General features: G+C 42.2%; 1 protein-coding gene across 3 annotated transcripts in view; it reads left to right on the top strand.

The window, feature by feature from the left end:
• Positions 1-19115, top strand: part of LOC137370113 (dual specificity calcium/calmodulin-dependent 3',5'-cyclic nucleotide phosphodiesterase 1A-like) — a 537696-nt gene that overhangs the window by 458417 nt on the left and 60164 nt on the right. For 2 of the 3 annotated variants that reach the window (XM_068032286.1, XM_068032285.1), the window contains exon 15: positions 8644-8721. In XM_068032286.1, coding sequence (XP_067888387.1) covers positions 8644-8721 — 78 coding nt within the window. Of the gene's footprint in view, positions 1-4472; positions 4537-8643; positions 8722-19115 lie in introns of those variants that run through there. The other variant, XM_068032287.1, reaches the window with a different exon arrangement.

Here is a 19115-nt window from a genome sequence, read left to right as displayed (position 1 = left end):
ATTTAAATAGGAGTTAGATAGATTTTTGAAATATCGGGGAGTTGAGGTCTGGGGCAGATCATATTGAATGGCGGGGCAGGCTTGAGGGGCTGAATAGCCTACTCCTGCTCCTATTTCTTATGTTCTTATGTATGTGCTAGTTTGCTTATCCCAACCTATATGAAAGTTAAAGTACAGCCAAACACTTCCTCATGTCAGCACCTGTGGAGCCAAATACCCTCACACTATGACATTTATCGTTAAACACTTCCTCCCACCAGTACCTGTACAGCCAAACACCTTCTCCTCTGGTAACTGTGCTGTAAAACCCCTCCTCATCCAGTATTTGTCGTACAAAACACATTCTGTTCTAGTACCTGTACCGCAAATGCAAGTGCATGCACTGTAAATATCTCCTTCTCCGGTATAAATACGACAAAACACCTACCTTTCCTCAACCTGGACTGAAAAATGCATACCCTTCCCTAACTGTACTGCAAAACATCTTCTCTTCCAATATCTGTGTTTAAAACACCACCTCCTCTGATACCTGTACAAGGTGATTAGGAAGGCATTTGGGATACATGCCTTTATTAGCAGAGGCATAGAATATAAGAGCAGGGAGGTTATGATGGAGTTGTATGAAACGCTAGTTAGGCCACAGCTGGAGTACTGTGTACAAGTTCTGGTCGCCACACTGTAGGAAGGATGTGATTACACTGGAGAGGGTGCAAAGGAGATTCACCAGGATGTTGCCTGCGCTGGAGCATTTCAGCTATGAAGAGAGACTAGATAGACTAGGATTGTTTTCCTTAGAGCAGAGAAGGCTGAGGGGGGACCTGATTGAGGTATACAAAATTATGAGGGGCATAGATAGGGTAGATAGGAAGAAACTTTTTCCCTTAGCGGTGGTGTCAATAACCAGGGGGCACAGATTTAAGGTAAGGGGCAGGAGATTTAGAGGGGATTTGAGGAAAAAAATTTTCACCCAGAGGGTGGTTGGAATCTGAAACACACTGCCTGACGGGTTGGTAGAGGCGGGAACCCTCGCAACATTTAACAAGTATTTAGATGAGCACTTGAAACGCCATTGCATGCAAGGCTATGGACCAAGTGCTGGAAAATGGGATGAGAATAGATAGGTGCTTGATGGCCGGCACGGACACGATGGGTCGAAGGGCCTGTTTCTGTGCTGTATAACTTTATGACTCTATGACAAAAACATCTTTTCCTCTGATATCTGTACTGTAAAGCTCCCCTCCTCCAGTACTTGTACTGCAAAACACCTCCCCTTCTAGTACCTGTACTGCCAGCATCTCCTTCACTGGTACCAACATCAAATGCCTCCTATAATTACAGATGAATTGTACTACAATGACTCTAGAAGACATTGCTGACTTTCCCCTCACCCAGAGTCGTTGATATTCACAGATACTGCACAACAAATGCATAATTCTATTCTTTTCGGCTTTTGGACTGTCATTTGCTAAAACTGCTCACAATTCAAAGATAATCATCAAAGATTACACACCGCACCCCCCCCCCACCACCTCCGCCCCACCCGGTTTTTCCTCTCCACCACAAACCATCTTTCTGAACCATGGTCCCTTGCCTCCTCCACCCTCACCTTCAATAACTAGTCCAAGGAACTCATGGGCGTCTTTGTCACCGATATTGAGACCATCCGTTCACCACCCACTGCTGCTTCCCTCCCTTTCCCTAGCCCACTGGGACAGTCTTCCGCTGATGTTCCCTGCTGCCCCAGCCTGATTCTATCCCATCTTGTATCATGCTCTCTCCGAGCACATCTTGTCCATGAGACCCACCTCCTGCTCCCACGACCTTATTCCCACAAAATAGTTGACCACTCAACTTCCCGTCCAGACCCCCATGTTAGCTGATGTTCTTAATGGCTCCCTCTTCTCAGTTACAGTCCCCCCTCCCTTTCAAATCTATTGTCACCCCTTCCTTCAAAAAAAAAAATCAACCCTTGATCCCTCTGTTCTCGGAACTATTGCCCCATCTCCAGCCTCCCTGTCCTTTTCTTTAATCTGGTGTCACCTCCCAAATCCATGCCATCTTTGCCACAATTTCATGTTTGATTCCCTCCAATTGAGTTTCCATCCCTGCCACAGTACTGAAACAACCCTTAACAAAATTACAAATGAGATTTTTTGTGAAAGTGACCATGGTAAACTACCCCTCCTCATCCTTCTCCACCAGCTTCACAACACAGTTGATCGTACGATCCTCATCCTCATCATCTGTCAACCAGATGGTGGAACTGCCATTGCCTGGTTCTATTCTTATCTATCAAATTGTAGTCAGAAAATTCCCACTCCAAAACCATTACCTCTGGAGACCTATGACGATCTGTCCTTGCCCTACTTCTATTTCTCATCTACATGCTGCCCCTCAACAACAGCATCTTAAAACATAATGTCAGGTCCCACATGTATGTTAATGACTCTCAGTTCTATCTCATTACCTCCTCTCTTGCCCGCTCCACTGTACCTGATTTGCCACACTGCTTGATTGACATCTAGTCTTGGATGAACAGAAATTTCCTCCAACTAACTATTGGGAAGACTGAAATCTTTGGTCCCCAACATTCCCTGGCCACCATTTCCATCCCTCTCACTGGCAACTAGTTGAAGATGAGCCAGACCATTCACATCCTTCGTGTTGTGTTTGACCTGTAATAAACTTCTGAATACATATCTGCTCCATCACCAAAACTGTCTACTTCCACCTCCATAACATTGCCCGACTCTGACCATATTTCAGCTCATCTGCTGTTGAAACCCTGCTCCATGCCTTGTTATCTCTAATCTTGACTCTTCCAATGCTCTCCTGGTCAGCCTCCATCTTCCACCCTACATAAACGTATGCTCATCCAAAACTCTGCTGCTCATATCCTAACTTGCACCAAGTCCTGTTCACTCATCACCTGTGCTTGCTGATCTACGTTGGCTCCTGGTCCGCTAACACCTCAATTTTAAAATTCTCATCCTTGCATTTAAATCCTTACATGGCCTCTCCCCTCCCCATCTTTATAACCTCCTCCAGCCCTACAAGCCTTTGAGACCTCTGCGCTCCTCCAGTTGTAGTATTTTGCGCATTCCTGATTTTAATCTCCGCACCAGCGATGGTTGTGCTTTGACCTGGTCTGTGCGTTGGCCCAAAGCTCTGGTATTCCCTCCCTAAATCTCTCCGCTTGACTGTTCTGATGAAAGTACGAACCTGAAATGTTAACTCTGCTTCTCTCTGCACAAATGCTGTCTGACTTGCTGAGTATTTCCAGCACTTTCTGTTTTTATTTCAGATTTCCAGCATCCACAGTATTTTGCTTTAATTTTACTCTCCGCTTGTCTACCTCTCTCTCGTCCTTTAAGACGCTGCTTAACAGCTACTTACTAGACCAAGCTTCTGGTCATCTGCCCTGATATCTCCTTCTGTTGCTCGATGTCAAATTTTGATTGATAACACGCTTGTGAAGTGCTGTGGGATGTTTTGCTGCATTAAAGGTGCTATATAAATGCAAGTTGTGGCTGTCATTTAGGGGTGTCAATGAAGAATGCCAAGGGAGCATTAAACTGATGGTTGGGCTAGCAGGTTGCACTGTGTAGTGGGAATAGAGGATTCAATTATATATAGAATGGAGCTGAAGATAACTGTTGGGGCTGAGTTAAGAGCTGCTTTCGGATGTTGATCAGTAACTGTCAACAGTAGGTCACAACAAAATGACACAGACCTTATCACCATTAATGTAAATGGATACAAAATCAAGGTCTCTGGGTTCCTGATTTTCCCACCGGTGCTTCTTGCAAGCTCTATTACTTACCAGGAGGATCAATGGATGTCAGCATTACCGAGCAGCAGATTTAATAAATATCTGTAAAGAAAGGATACAGGTGAAGAAGTACCATCAGAGAAAGGATTGATATCAACTGAAAAGAGTGCAATTCTACTGTCTGCTTGGCTTCTGGTAAGTTGTCTTATGAACAGCTCAGGCTGTACACTTTTCAGAAACAAAATTTGTTAGGTGGAGTTTGTAAAATCAAGCCCCAGTGAAATGCATTTTATAGTGTTCAATATTGGCTCTAAAAGATATTGTTGGATTTCATGGGCTCCCCTCACCCACTTCGCAGACCTGCAATCTGTGAAAATTGTTCAGTCCCCATTCACTCTATCAAAATAAGGGTAAATTTTGCAAAGTTTTACTTCTGATGAAGAGCCTCTCTGATGGGAATACATTGCAAAAAATGGGGTACTGAGACAGATTGTATGATTCACTCATTAAAAACCTTACCTCACAACTTGGCCCCAAATGTGTAAGATGCTCAGCCTTGATATCGGCACTAATATCACTTACTGTAGTACACTGCAACATGCATGTAATGTAATGCTTACTTTCTACTTGTATCTGCATACCTGAAAGTTTTCAATTCAGTGTAGAATAATTCATGATCTGCGTCTTCCTCTTTTCTCAGATGAGAATCAAGAGAAGCAACACAAATTCCAAGGTTGAGAGGATGGAAAGGGTATGCCAACATCAGAGATGCAGCATCCATGACCTATAACACAACAGGGAAGATGTGTAGGGCAGTGGTTACCCAATTTCAAGAACCCTCAGAGCATCACTAGACCAAAGTCTGAGATAGGAACTTGGGAACAAAGAGTAGGCCATTCAGCCCCTTGAACTTCTTTCACAAAGATCATCTAAAAGTCACCTAAAATACACAAAGGGTGCATTGGTATTTTACTCCCTCAACAAATGGAGAAACTACATAAATTGGGCTGAGGGCTTGGGATGGAAGTGCTGAGCAGTTTGTCATACAAGGAGTTACATAGTGATGCATGATTCTTGTAGCAGAGTGTGCAACTAGTCTGAGCAGTTTGGCCCACTCTACCACATGCAGTTTAGAGGTGTTACAGTCAGAGTTGTTTGGAGCCCTGCCTTATTAATCCAGCAAAATATAATTGTCATTGACGTGAATGTCTTGCTCAATCTCCAGCTTACGCATTGTTTAGAATAATGATTTATCTAGTCAAGATAGAAAGAATATCGTCAGGTCACCGCAGTGCTTCACATCCAATATTTTGCTTATGACATATAGGCCTCGTCATATAACCAAATGAGGCAGCAAACAGCCAGACCCCACAAAAATAAATGAGATAAATGAACAGATATCCGTTTTTAGTGATGTTGGTTAGGTTGGATTGGTTCTGATTTCTATGTTAGAAGAAGAACTGGAGAAAGTGGAATAAAGATCTACAAGAATGTACCAGAATTAAGAGGATAGAGGAATCAGGAAAGACTGAATAGGCTAGGGCTCTTCAAGTTAAGAAGGGTGGTTGTGGAGAAACTGTTCCTACTTGTGTGTGAAACCTGAACAAAGGAGTGTAAAGTATAAGGTGGCCACTGAAAATGAAAAAGCATTTAGGAGAAATTTTGTTTAATAAAATGGTAAGAATGTGGATGTCCACTGCCACATGGATTGTTTAAAGCAAATGACATTGACGCATTTAAAGGGAGGCTTGAGGGAGAAAGGAATCATGGGATATAGAGGCAGGGTGGGAAGAGGCTGAGGGTACATTAAACTGATGGTTGGAATGGTAGGTTCAGCTTTGTAGTGGGAATGGGTGATTCAATTACACACAGAACAGAGCTGAAGGCAACTGTTTGGGCTGAGCTAGAGGATGATTGTCAGCAAAAAATACCACAGATTCTTTTACATTGACCTGAGCTAGCTGGTGGGATCTTGGTTTAACTGAAGGACAACACCTCTGACAATGTTGCAGTCCTTAGTACTATACTGAAGTATCAGCATAGATTACGTGCTCAAAGTCCTGGAATTGAGCTTGAATCCACAATTTTCTGACTCAGAGGCAAGACTGCAACCGAGCGTGATTACTTTGAAATAGCCAACATCACTGCTAAATTATTGTGTATCAATTTATTTTTAACATTGTAACAATTGCAATTTTGTTTACCTTTTTCCATTAAATATTTGTTTTTCAACATTTCTCCATCCAAGACTTTTCTTTGATCCAGTAAACCAGCATATAGTGACACAGCTCTATGTTTAATACTTGCAGTTTATGGAGTGTGGCAAACTTTGCACTGGGTGGCCTGACTTCTTTATTTGCACAGTATGGTATCCTAGAGATTAGGTTATGACAGTGGACTACTAACCCAGAGGTCATGCATTCAAATCCCATCATGGTAAGTTGTGAAATTGAATTCAATAAATCTGGTAATTTGGGGCCAGCACCAGACAATAATGAAGATTATTAAATTATTGTAAAATACCAAGTTGTTCTCTAATTTCCTTCAGGGACCTTACCTAATTTGGCCTAGATGTAAATCATAATTCTCTCAAGACAAAAAAAACTGCTTTGGCAGTGTCACCCACATGAACAAATGAAAAAGTACTCACTGGCACCAATGTTGTTGAATGTTGTGCAAAATTTCAATTATATTAAAACTGTATTTATACTTTTAAATTAGATGTATCAGATAAGTCTGAAGACTTGTTCTAGAAAATTCTAGGTAACTGGGATGCATGTTCCGAAGCTAAAGATAATGAAACCTCATAGCTGCACACCAAAATTACTTGGAATTCAGTCCCCTAAAATTGCATCTGTAGCAGTTGAAGATACTATTCTGGGTTACCCACGCCGTCTAACCTAATTTACATTTCCTTCATGTCTGATGTAAACAGTTGAAATGAGCTCTGCAGGAAATTTTGGCATAAGTTCCCATCAGCAAAATGAATATAGAAACCGACATAAATTTTGGAGTAATTTCTTTGAGTATGATCCATGAAATTTCAGGCCAGAGTTATTGAAAACTGTTACTAGGGATTTTATTTCTGCTTCTGCTCCATAACCTCAGGGCAGGTTCGGTCCCTGTTACAGTCCTGTAGGGATAGTAGCTCCAAGGTTTGCTTGTGAAAATAACTAAAATTATGACATTGGCTCATTCTTATACCATGGAACATGAATAGTGTTGTGGCTTTCTGTGAAGTATGCTGTTAAAATCTATCTTACATGATGCTCTTCTCGCCTTGAAGTGGCCAGAGAAATTCCACTGAGTTTGACTTTGTGACAGTCACCAACATTCAGACTAAAGCACTAAGATTTTTCATCATTTTATTGCATTTTGACTGGCTGAGTTGAGTTATGTGCCATAAATTGCTTCAAATTATGAACTTGACAAAGAAATTCTCATCAACCTTAGATACATATCCTTATGATCTCTTGCATTCACCTGGTTGTTCACAAGCGCTGTATGACAGAGTCTTTCTGATACACAGGCTTAGAATTTTACTGGGGTAGGTGGGGCAGGGGTGCGGGAAGGAGGGAAACATCTGTGGGGTTCTCAGCTCGAGGCTGGAACCATTTTAACCCCTGGACATTATTTTGAATGATGCAGGGTAGTGTCCTTCCCTAAACCAATAGGACTATGGTTAGGGCCAATGTGTGTGAGAGCGGAAATCGGGTCAATAGTCTTAGGATGCCTGTGACCCAAGGGAATGATCCGTGGTATGGTTAGCACTGGACAAGGGCTTTGGCAGCTGATGCCACTGCCAAAATGGAGAGACAAGGCCAGGGATGATGAGGCCCATGGACACCGAAAAAAGGCCTGGGAAACACTGGGCCATAAGGAATTCAGAGCAAAATTATGTTTAAAAACTTGCCATGTCCTTTTCTGGACAGTTGGCGCTTCCTTCCAGGTTTCTCCAGTATGTTTGACACCGAGCGGGCCTCCCCGGACCTGTGGCATTGGTGCCAAAGCTTGCCTGCAGTGGGAGCCTTGGCCAACTTCAAAGTCATTGAAGATATCGCTAGGCAGGAACGCTACGGCCTAAGGCCAATAAGTGAACTCGGCCTGATCTTAGCTCCTCCCATGTACCCTTCTCACTGTGCAAAGGGTGTTAAAATAGATACCACAGGCAGTCAATAAAACCAAGAGGTAGTTTGGGGCTAATTACCATGAAGGCTGCTTCTGCTTTTCCTTTTAGCCCACTTAACAATTTACTGCATAACATTTTTCCATGTTTGTAATTCACAGCCTGATCTTTATTGTACTGCATCCTTTACACTGCAAGTTTGTATATATGGGCACAAGGGTCTCGCAGGATTAGGAGTCCAGGTCTTGTATCTGTTTCCTGTGGGGCTGCAGTTCAGCAGGCTCCTGCGACTGTGTGTGGCAGAGTACATGCGCAGATGTGTTTTAGCCTTAGTAAGGTCTCAGGTTTGATGACCAAATTTAAATGAACATGTTGCTCAATTTTGAGACCTGCCTTGATTTGCTGTTTTTCTCCTTTGGTGCCCATTTAAATAACAGTAGGGGATGTTGTCTTTTTCTTTAGTTCAAGTGTTTACAAAGCAGTTTTGCAGATCAATTCTAATTATTGCAGATGAAAACTAAAAGTGACAGCATCAACAACCTTCAGCGCCTTTATCCTAAAGGAAACAGTGAACATCAGAAATAGCTTGTGGATATGATCAAATATGAATCGATCAATTTGAAGATTCATTAATTAGTTTTGCACCATATTATTTTCATGCTAGTACACTCTGTGTTTCTACACATTTTATATTCATTCTTATAATTCTGTCCATGTTTTGCTGAATTTCCATGTTTAATTCTAGGGGAGGTAAGCAATGTCAGTGCTGAGTCTCAACAACATAAGGATGCCAGTAAGGAAAGGGACCAAATGGAAACAGAAGGTAGGTGTGTGGTTTTGCATTTAATCTAGAGTTATATTCTACTGTAATACCGCATAGCCTCTGGCTCTGTAACTCTAGAAATACATTTTGAATGTTATCATGCATTGTACTGTTGACACGGGTGGCTCAACTCTTCTGCACTCTGAATTTTCCTCTAAACCTCTCTCAAGATCCTCCTTAAAACCCACTTCTTTGACCAAACTTTTTGTCATTCTATCTCTCTGGAATAGTGTTCTTTATTTCTTCTTATGCCTCTGTAAAGGACTTTGGTGAGTTTTTTCTACTTTAAAGGGGTTGTATAAATACAATTAGATATTGTTGTTACCTACTTCCAATGTGTTTTTACTGTGAAATAGACATCAGAGTGAAAGTGCATCAGTTGCATATAGTTGTCATTGGTTAACTGCATAGCATTAACAGGTAATGTTTCAATTGATATTATTTCTTGGCATTTTTAACATTTTTGTAACAAATGATACAAATTTGAAACACTATAATTTATGTGCCATTAAGTGAAATTGTTTTCATCCTTACCTATTATATATCATCAAAGACGTGCAGTGTAATAAAAACAGATTATTTAAATAACTGGGTCATTTTGGTACATCTATCAGCTTTTGAGAAAGTTAATGTCCAACACAGATGTTGGATGAACATACTGTGCTCAGATTTTAACTTCCAGCAGGAGTTGTGTAGGCGTGGTCTCTGGTGGACAGAAAGCTGTCTAGCCATCCACAGCCTGAGAGATTTTAACTCATCTGCATAGCACACATCAGTCTCCCTTCTGAGCTCAGTGGAAAGTGTCAATTTCCTGAAGGGAACAGGATTTTCGGCAGCAAAAGTCTGGTAAGTTGTTAGGTGGGGGTTCAGGAGGGCATCGTGGCTGGGGAAGGGGAAGGAAAGGATGGGCAGGGGAGGTCCAAGGTTCCTCTTGGCCCAGAAAGAAAAAAAAAGTATTTACAAACATTTCTGAGATTCTTTGGGCCCTGGATTCGCCTCCTGATGCCAGCCTTCGGTTAAAATTGCAGTCAAGCCCCAATGATAGCATCTACATATTTAAAGCAGTTGTTCCACTCCCTTGTTCAAGAGAACAGGTTACAATTGCAATCCATGTGAGGACAGTGGGATCACAAAAAGTAAGTAACTATGGCTATTTAGTGCCTACCAGATAAGTAGAATTAAAATCAACCCTTTGGACTCTTGAATGCAGGACGAGTCAATTAAGTTTGTAAATGCGATTATGTTGAAAGTACAGAGTTTAGACAAATTGCTGCATTTGGCAATAAAAATGAACAGTAAACACACATTATATAAAACCTATTGGAATTAAGCAAGTACCACATATCAATGGCTTTTAAGGTTCATATTCAGTTCATTTGCATGGGTAAGATTTTAGAAACAATAATCAGGGGGAAAAAAACAGGCACTTGGAGAGATTTGAATGAATTAAGGATATCCAGTCAAAGGCAGATCATTCTTGACTAATTAATCCAATTTTTTAATGAAGTACTAGAGAAGGTTGCTGAAGGGAATGCAGTGGATGTTGTCTACATGGATTTTAAGAAAGCGAATGACGAAGTAAAAGAACCACGTAAAAGACTGGTTAGCAAATTGAGGGTCATGGAATTGGAGGGTCAGTGGATATAAAAAATTGGCTTAAGGACAGAAAACAGTGAGCCATGATAAAATGGTTGTTTTTCAAACTGGAGGATGGTAGACAGTGGTATTCCCCAAGAGTCAGTGATAGGACCACTGCTTTTCCTGCTATATATAAATGATTTGGATCTTTGAATACAGAGTAGAATTTCAAAATTTGCTGATGATATCAAACTTGGAGCAGCAAACAGTGTGGATCATACAAACTGCCTGCAAAAGAACATAGATAGGCTAGTAGAATGGACAGAGCAGATGGCAGATGAAATTTAATACAGACAAGTGTGAGGTGATGCATTTTGGCAGAAGTGATAGAGTGAGGCGATGTAAACTTAGTGGCACAGTTCTAAAAAGTGTGCAGGAACAGAGGGACCTGGAGGTGCATGTGCATTGATCTTTGAAGATGGCAGAACATATTGAGAGAGTGGTTAGCCAAGCATATGGGATCTTGGGCTTCATAAATAGAGGCATAGAGTACAAAAGCAGGAAAGTTATGCTAAACCTTAATAAAGCTCTGGTTAGGCCCCTCTAGAGTATTGTGTCCAGTTCAAGTCACCACACTTTAGGAAGGATGTGAGGGTCCTTGAAAGGGTGCAGAGGAGATTTACCAGAATGGTTCCAGGGATGGGGCATTTTAGTTACAAGGATAGGTTGAAAAAGCTGGAACAAAGGAGATTAAGGGGAGATTTGATAGAGGTATACAAGATTATGCCAGGCTTAGATATGTTAGACAAGGAAAAACTGTTGCAATTAACTAATGGTATCAGGACTAGGGCACACAGATTGAAGGTTTCAGGCAGGAGATGGAGGGGGAAGGTGAGGATGAACTTATTTACATAGCAGATGGGAATGACCTGGAAATCGCTGCCCCCGAGGGTGATGGAAGTGGAGACGATCAATGATTTCAAAAGGAAATTGGATAAGCACTTGAAGGATATAAATTTGCAGGGCTATGGGGATCAGATGGAACAGTGGGACTGACTGGATTGCTCCGCGTTGAGCCAGCATGTTCTCGATGGGCTGAATGGCCTCCTTCTATGCTGTAAATGATTCTATGGTGGATGAGGGAATCATAGCAGATACTGTCTACTTAGCCTTCCTAGAAGTTTTGGATAAGGTACTGCACAAGAGGTTTCATTACAAGATTGATGCAGCATTATTGGTAATATATTTAGCTGGATTGAGAACTGGCTGGCAGGACCAAGACAAAAGGTACAGATGGATTTGGACCTGTTTTGTGACTGATCACCAGTGATGTCCTGCAGGGATTGGTGTTGGGACTGTTGCTTCTTACTATTTCAATAAATAATCTGGATGTTGGGGCACAATATGCAAATTTGCAGATGATACTAAGATTTTTGTAAGTGTTAGTACTGTAGACAATGCTCAACTGCTTCAGGTGAATCTTGTTGGGAGACTGGGCTCATGACTGGCAAATGATGTAAAGCATGTGATGTGGACAGGGTGAATGCTCAATATTGACACACCCTTCAGGGGAAATTATTTTTAAAAAGTGGAGAAAGAGAGAGATCAGCTGTTCTAGTGCATTGATCTCTAAAGATATGTGAGCAATGCCATGAAGTGATAACTAGAGGAAATGGGTGTTGAGGTGCAATTATAGGACAATTGATTGCAAGACCCTGGTCAAGCCTTACTTGGAATATTGTGTCCAGTTTTGATCTCCTCACATGGTGGGTGATATTGAGGTTTTGGTAAAGATGCAAAGGAGAGGCCCAGTAGAGTAATTCCCAGTTTAAAATGTTTTAGTTCTCAAGATGGGCTAAGAAAAAGAAAGTTGGGACTCTACACATTAGAGAAGTGTAGAGTTATGGGTGATCTGATTGATGTAAGGGAATAGGTTGTGTTCCAATTAACAAGTTTTGTTCCAATTAAGTATGTTAGGGAGGACCAGGGGTCACAGTTATAAATTATGTAAAACCAGATCTAGGTTACAAAAGCAAAATGCTGTAGATGCTGGAAATCTGAAATAAAAACAGAAAATGTTGGTATACTCAGCAGTCAGGTAGCATCTATGGAGAGAGAAACAGAGTTAACATGTCAGGTCAATAACTTTTGATCAGATCTAGGTTCAATGTCAGAGGGTGGTTCTTTTCCCAGAGGATAGTGAACCTCTGGAACAGCTTGCTGTCTGGTCTGGTGGATGCTGATTCATTGAATTCCTTCAAGCAAGAGTTGGACCTTTTTTTGTTTGAGTTGAACATCACCTCTTACAAAAGGTAGGTATTTCAGGGAATTCAGGGCCAGAATAATCTCCTGGACTAGTTTTGAGTGTCTAGCTGGGTCAGAAAGGAAATTCCCAGATTCTGCCCCTCTCCTCCACCCCCAACCAAATTAGCCTGGGATTTATCTGTTTTTTCCTCCTCTCCCAGTAGATCACATGGTTTTGAGTGGGCTGGAAAATGTGTATATTGCCATCTACAAAGTTTCACATTTGCATGGGACTGGCTGGTTGGACCAGAGGGTCTTTACCTGTCTGTTATTGTTTGTATGTTTGTATCAAATGTCAAAAATTAGGGATGTGTTGAAGTGAGATTTACCTATTAAATTGCAAATCAAATATCCAACATGAATGAATCAAAAGCAGTGCTATTTAGTTAGTAAACAAAATGAGGAACAAGTCAGCAGCACAGAGTTGAACAATCAAACCATTCAATTTCTCTCTGAAGTTAACAATTCCAACCTGCCAAGTACCAGTCAAAGTGCTGGAGTAATTTTGGTTTGAGCCATTGTCTTACTTTTTCAGCCAGCTGAAAATGTACCTGTCTAAGTAGCAAACATACAAAAATATTGGACCAGCTGCTGCATCCACTCTGTTCCACACAGTTGTGATGCTTTATACTTTAGGGCAATGACACCCAAGCCCTAGATGCTGGGCATTCTCTTGTGAGAGGCAAAAAAACTGCTCATAAACCCAAGGCCAATTAGGGAGGAGAAATCTGGAAAATTCCTCTCCGATTCCTTTGGATGTTCAAAATTAGTGCAGGACTTATTAATTGATATGCACCTCCTGTGCGATGCAATCTCTGTCCCAGCCTCCTCTTGAAGGTATAATGTGAATCAGCATAGTCACATTAGCCTGTCCTATAGATCCACTATTCTTTGGGAAAGGAAGAATTGCCTAACTTGTGACCTATTTCCTATCTTGCATAATTTATCTATCCAAGGTTCTTCCCAACTTATTAAATTGAAATAATTTGTCAGTATACACACAATCCCGTCCCTTCATTCTTTTTTTCACCTCAATCAGATTACCCCTAAATCACATTCCTCATCATTTTGGGTCCAGAGTTCAAGTAAATGTTCCTGAATCTGAGTCTAATGAAGTCTATCACATACTGTAGTTGGAGGAGGGTGGGATGAGGTATCATGGAAGAACCGAGGTGAACAGGTCAGGCTTTTTATGATTGAGAATTAACAAATTGTGTGCATTTGAGGTGGAGTTAACTCCCTCCCTGGTCTACAGCTGTTAAATTCAAGAAGTAATTACAAAAGCTACAATGTAATTATGTTTCTTTTACTATATATAATATTATTTGTTCCTTTGGTATGTGAACTATTGTAAGAGTCACAGGACTTCAAGTAATATCCAAATAATATATGGGGTTTTATTATAACTTAACTAGAAGCTACACACACAGCTACTGCAGGACTACACACATCTTCCTCTGTCAGGCTATACCCACAACTCCCTGGTTATGTGTGATGTGACATCACTTCCTCTGGTGACCTTCACTTACAACCTCTTAAGGTGGTCCCTTCTTAAGGTAGTCCCACAACATCCCCCTTTTTTCCAAAGGTAAAAACATATGTACAAGATGCAAAGATGTTGTGGTTCAGACTAACTATACATGATTAAAACAAAATGTTATTTACAAGTAAGCAAGTTTAACACTGTTTAAAATATGGAGGAGCTTTGCTTATTCTTTCTGATCTTGTTATTGTAAACCTCTTCCCAGAGCTGAGCTCATCTTGACGATTCCTCTGAGACTGTGATGACTCAGATGACTCAGAAATCTGGTTAGCATCGTCTTCCTCTGTGCTTGTAGTCTCTGTACGTTCATCTTCAGACTTTGTCTTTGAACGTGTCTGCAATGCCACAGAGTTCTCAGATGTAGTGTTGTCATACAGCTCTCTAAATTGACTTCAGTTCTATCTGAGTGTTGCAACATCTGGGCTGGTCACATATCCTAGAAATCTCTGCAGGATACCACATTCCTGATACATAATTCAGGATTCTGACCTTCTATCCTATTTGCAATCGAGCTAATTCTGGTCCTGCTTGCATGTCATACGATGCCTTCATCTTCCCTTGTTTAGAAATAAGTATATCGTTTACTGTGGAAAATTTAGAGAGATGTTGACAGGGCAGGGTAGTTCTTACCTGCCTTCCAAATATCAACTATGCAGGCGACGGTAAGTCCATGTCCAGTGGAGTAGCTCAGCGGTGCAGCATTGCAACCTTGAGATCTTGTTCCATCTACCTACATTTTAAAATTAGTGATTTGATGGTGCGCACCATGTGTTCAGCCATGCCATTGGACTTTGGATAATGCGGTGATGATGCCACGTGATGGACTCCCCACCTGGCACACATGTCTTGGAATGGTCTTCCTGCATATTGCGGCCCATTATTGGAGATCATCTCTTCCAGCATGCTAAATAGGCTGAACAGAGCACTGACCGTATCAGCAACCACTGCACTTGACGTATCTCATAGTCGCCTGATGATCGGAAACTTGGTGAAGTCATCCGTAACAAGGAGGAAATCATCACCTTGAACATGAAATAAATGTATACCGATCTTAGCCCATGGAAGGTGGTTCATGCAGAATCAAGGGTTCCTTCTGATGATTTGGCTGACAACGTAGACATGCCTCACAGGATTTCACCACCGTCTCCACATCACTGTTGATTCCTGGCCAGTAGACCGTCTCTCTGACAAGGCATCTGGTACATTCTATTCCGAAATGTTCTTGATGCAGTTGGGTTAGAATATCAGAATACAGAGCTTCAGGTATCAGGACTTGTTTCTCTTTGAAAATCACCCCTTGTAATCTACTGATCTCATCTCGATATGGCCAGAAACTGTGTACACGTTTGGTTACTTTCTGTATGGCGTCAGGCCATCCTTCCACAATCACCTTCCACAACAATGTGATAGGGTCACGTACCATCTCATCTCTTAGTTGCTTGTATTTAGAGTCATAGAGTCGTACAGCACAGAAACAGACCCTTCGGCCCATCATGTCCACGCCGACCATCAAGCACCCATTTATTCTAATCCCATTTACTAGCATCTGGCCCGTAGCTTTGTATGCTAGGGCATTTCAAGTGCCCATCTAAATACTTCTTAAATGTTGTGAGGGTTCCTGCCTCTACCACCCCTTCAGGCAGTGTGTTCCAGATTCCAACCACTCTCTGGGTGAGAAGATGTTTCCTCAAATCCCCTCTAACCTCCTGCCCCTTATCTTAAATCTATGCCCCCTGGTTATTGACACCTCCGCTAAGGGAAAATATAAAGTTTCTTCCTATCTAACCTATCAATGCCCCTCATAATTATGTACACTCAATCAGGTCCCCCCTCGGCCTTCTCTGCTCTAAGGAAAACAACCCCAGCCTTTTCAATCTCTCTTCCTAGCTGAAATGCTTCAGTCCAGGCAACATTCTGGTGAATCTCCTCTGCACCCTCTCCAGTGCAATCACATCCTTCCTACAGTGTTGCGACCAGAACTGTACACAGTACTCCAGCTGAGGCCTAACTAGCATTTTATACAGCTCCATCATAACCTCCCTGCTCTTATATTCCATGCCTCGGCTAATAAAGGCAAGTATCCCATGTGCCTTCCTAACCACCTATCTACCTGTGCTGCTGTCTTCAGTGATCTATGGGCAGGTACACCAAGGTCCCTCTGGCCCTCTGTACTTCCTAGGGTCCTACCATCCATTGTATATTCCGTTTACTTGTTTGTCCTCCCAAAATGCATCACCTCACACTTCTCAGGATTAAGTTCCATTTGCCACTGCTCTGCCCATTTTACCAGTCCATCTATATCATCCTGTAATCTAAGGCTTTCCTCCTCACTACTTATGACACCACCAATTTTCATGTCATCTGCGAACTTACTTATCATACCACCTATATTCACGTCTAAATCATTAATGTACACTACAAACAGCAAGGGTCCCAGCACCGATTCCAGTGGTACACCACTGGTCACAGGCTTCCAATCGCAAAAACAACCCTCGACCATCACTCTCTGCCTCCTGCCACTAAGCCAATTTTGGATCCAATTTGCCAAATTGCCCTGGATCCCATGGGCTCTTACCTTCTTGACCAATCTGCCATGCAGGACCTTATCAAAAGCCTTACTGAAGTCAATGTAGACTACATCAACTGCTTTATCCTCATCTACACACCTCGTCACCTCCTTGAAAAATTCAGTCAGGTTTGTTAGACATGATCTCCCCCTGACAAAGCCATGCTAACTATCCTTGATTAATCCCTGCCTCTGCAAGTGGAGATTAATCCTATCCCTCAGAATTTTTCCAATAGTTACCCTACCACTGATGTTAGACTCACTGGCCTGTAATTACCTGGTTTATCCCTACTACCCTTCTAGAATAATGGTACCACATTCGCTGTCCTCCAGTCCTCTGGCACCTCTCTTGTGGCCAGAGAGGATTTGAAAATTTGTGTCAGAGCCCCTGCTATCACCTCCCTTGCCTCACATAGCAGCCTGGGATACATCTCATCTGGGCCTGGGGATTTATCCACTTTTAAGCCTGCTAAAACTGCTAATACTTCTCCCTTTCAATGCTAATTTTTCAAGTATATCAAAATCCTCCTCCCTGATCTCTACACCTACATCCTCCTTCTCCATAGTGAACACAGAAGAAAAGTAATCATTTAAAACCTCACCTAAGTCCTCTGGCTCCACACACAGATTGCCACTTTGGTCCCTTATGGGCCCTACTCTTTCCCTGGTTATCCTCTTGCCCTTAATATACTTATTAAATGCCTCGGGATTTTCCTTTATCTTGCCCGCCAGTGTTTTTTTTATGCCCCCTCTTCACTCTTCTAATTACTTTGTTAACCCCCCCCACACCCCTACACTTTCTATACTCCTCTAGGACCTTCGCTGTTTTCAGCCCTCTGAATCTGCCATAAGCCTCCTTTTTTTTTTCCTGATCCAATTCTCTACATCCCTTGACACCCAGGGTTCCCTGGACTTGTTGGTCCTACCTTCACCTTTACAGGAACATGTTGGCCCTGAACTCTCACTATTTCCTCTTCGAATGATTCCCACTGGTGTGATGTAGGCTTTCCTACAAGTAGCTGCTCCCAGTCCACTTTGGCCAGATCCTGTTTTATCATATTGAAATCGTCCTTCCCCCAATTCAGTACCTTTATTTCTGGTTCATCTTTGTCCTTTTCTACAACTACCTTCAATCGTACAGAGTTATGGTCACTATCCCTGAAATGCTCCCCCACTGAGACCTCTACCACTTGTCCGGCTTCATTCACTCGGATTAGATCCAGTACCGCCCCTTCTCTTGTCGGACTTTCTACATACTGGCTCAGAAAGCTCTCATGTATGCACTTTAAGAATTCCGCCCCCTTTAAACCTTTTGCACTAAGACTATACCAGTTGATATTGGGGAAGTTGAAATCCCCTACTATTATTACCATACTATTTTTACAGCTCTCTGAGATTTGCCTACATATCTGCTCCACTATCTCTCCCTGACTGTTTGGAGGCCTGTAGTACACTCCCAGCCAAGTGATTGCCCCCTTTTTGTTTTTAAGTTCTACCCATATGGCCTCATTTGAGGAACTTTCTAACATATTATCCCTCCTTACTGCAGTAATTGACTCCTTGATCAATAGTGCAATGCCACATCCTCTTTTGCACCACCCCTCCCACCCTTGTCACGCCTGAAGATTCCATACCCTGGAATATTGAGCTGCCAGTCTTGCCTTTCCCTCAACCATGTCTCTGTGATAACAATAATGCCATATTCCCATGTGTTAATCAACGCCCTCAATTCATCTGCCTTACTAGTAAGACTCCTTGCGTTAAAGTAGATGCAATCCAGCCTTGCATTATTCGCTTGTGCCTTAACAGGTCTATATTTGCTCTGCCTTCCAGATTGACAGTTTCTCCTATATTTGGCTGTGCATCACCGCCTACTGTATCTCCATTCTGTATCCCATCCCCCTGCTAAATTAGTTTAAACCCCCCCCCCCCAAACAGCACTAGAAAACCTCCCTGCAAGGACGTTGGTCCTGTTCCAGTTCTAGTGCAACCCATCCAACTTGTACAGGTCCCATCTTTGCCATAAACAGACCCAGTGATCCAAGAAACTAAAGCCCTCCCTCCTGCACCATCACTTCAGCCACGCATTCATCTGCAGTATCCTCCTATTTCTATACTCACTAGCGCATGGCACCGGGACTAATCCAGAGATTACAACCTTTGAGGTCCTGCTTTTTAATCTGCTACCTAGCTCCCTAAATTCATGTTGAAGGACCACATCCTTCTTTCTACCTATGTCATTGGTACCAATGTGAACCACAAACTCTGACTGTTCACCGCCCCCGCCCCCCCACTTTAGAATGTCCTGGAGCTGCTCCATGACATCCTTGACCAGCACCAGGGAGGCAACATACCATCCTGGAGTCATGTTTGCAAGCACAGAAATGCTTGTCTGTACCCCTT

Source organism: Heterodontus francisci, chromosome 5 (genome assembly GCF_036365525.1).
Source record: "Heterodontus francisci isolate sHetFra1 chromosome 5, sHetFra1.hap1, whole genome shotgun sequence".
Classification (NCBI taxonomy): Eukaryota; Metazoa; Chordata; class Chondrichthyes; order Heterodontiformes; family Heterodontidae; genus Heterodontus; species Heterodontus francisci.
Note: the sequence above shows the minus strand (reverse complement) of the source record. Positions and strands in the feature narration are given on the sequence as shown.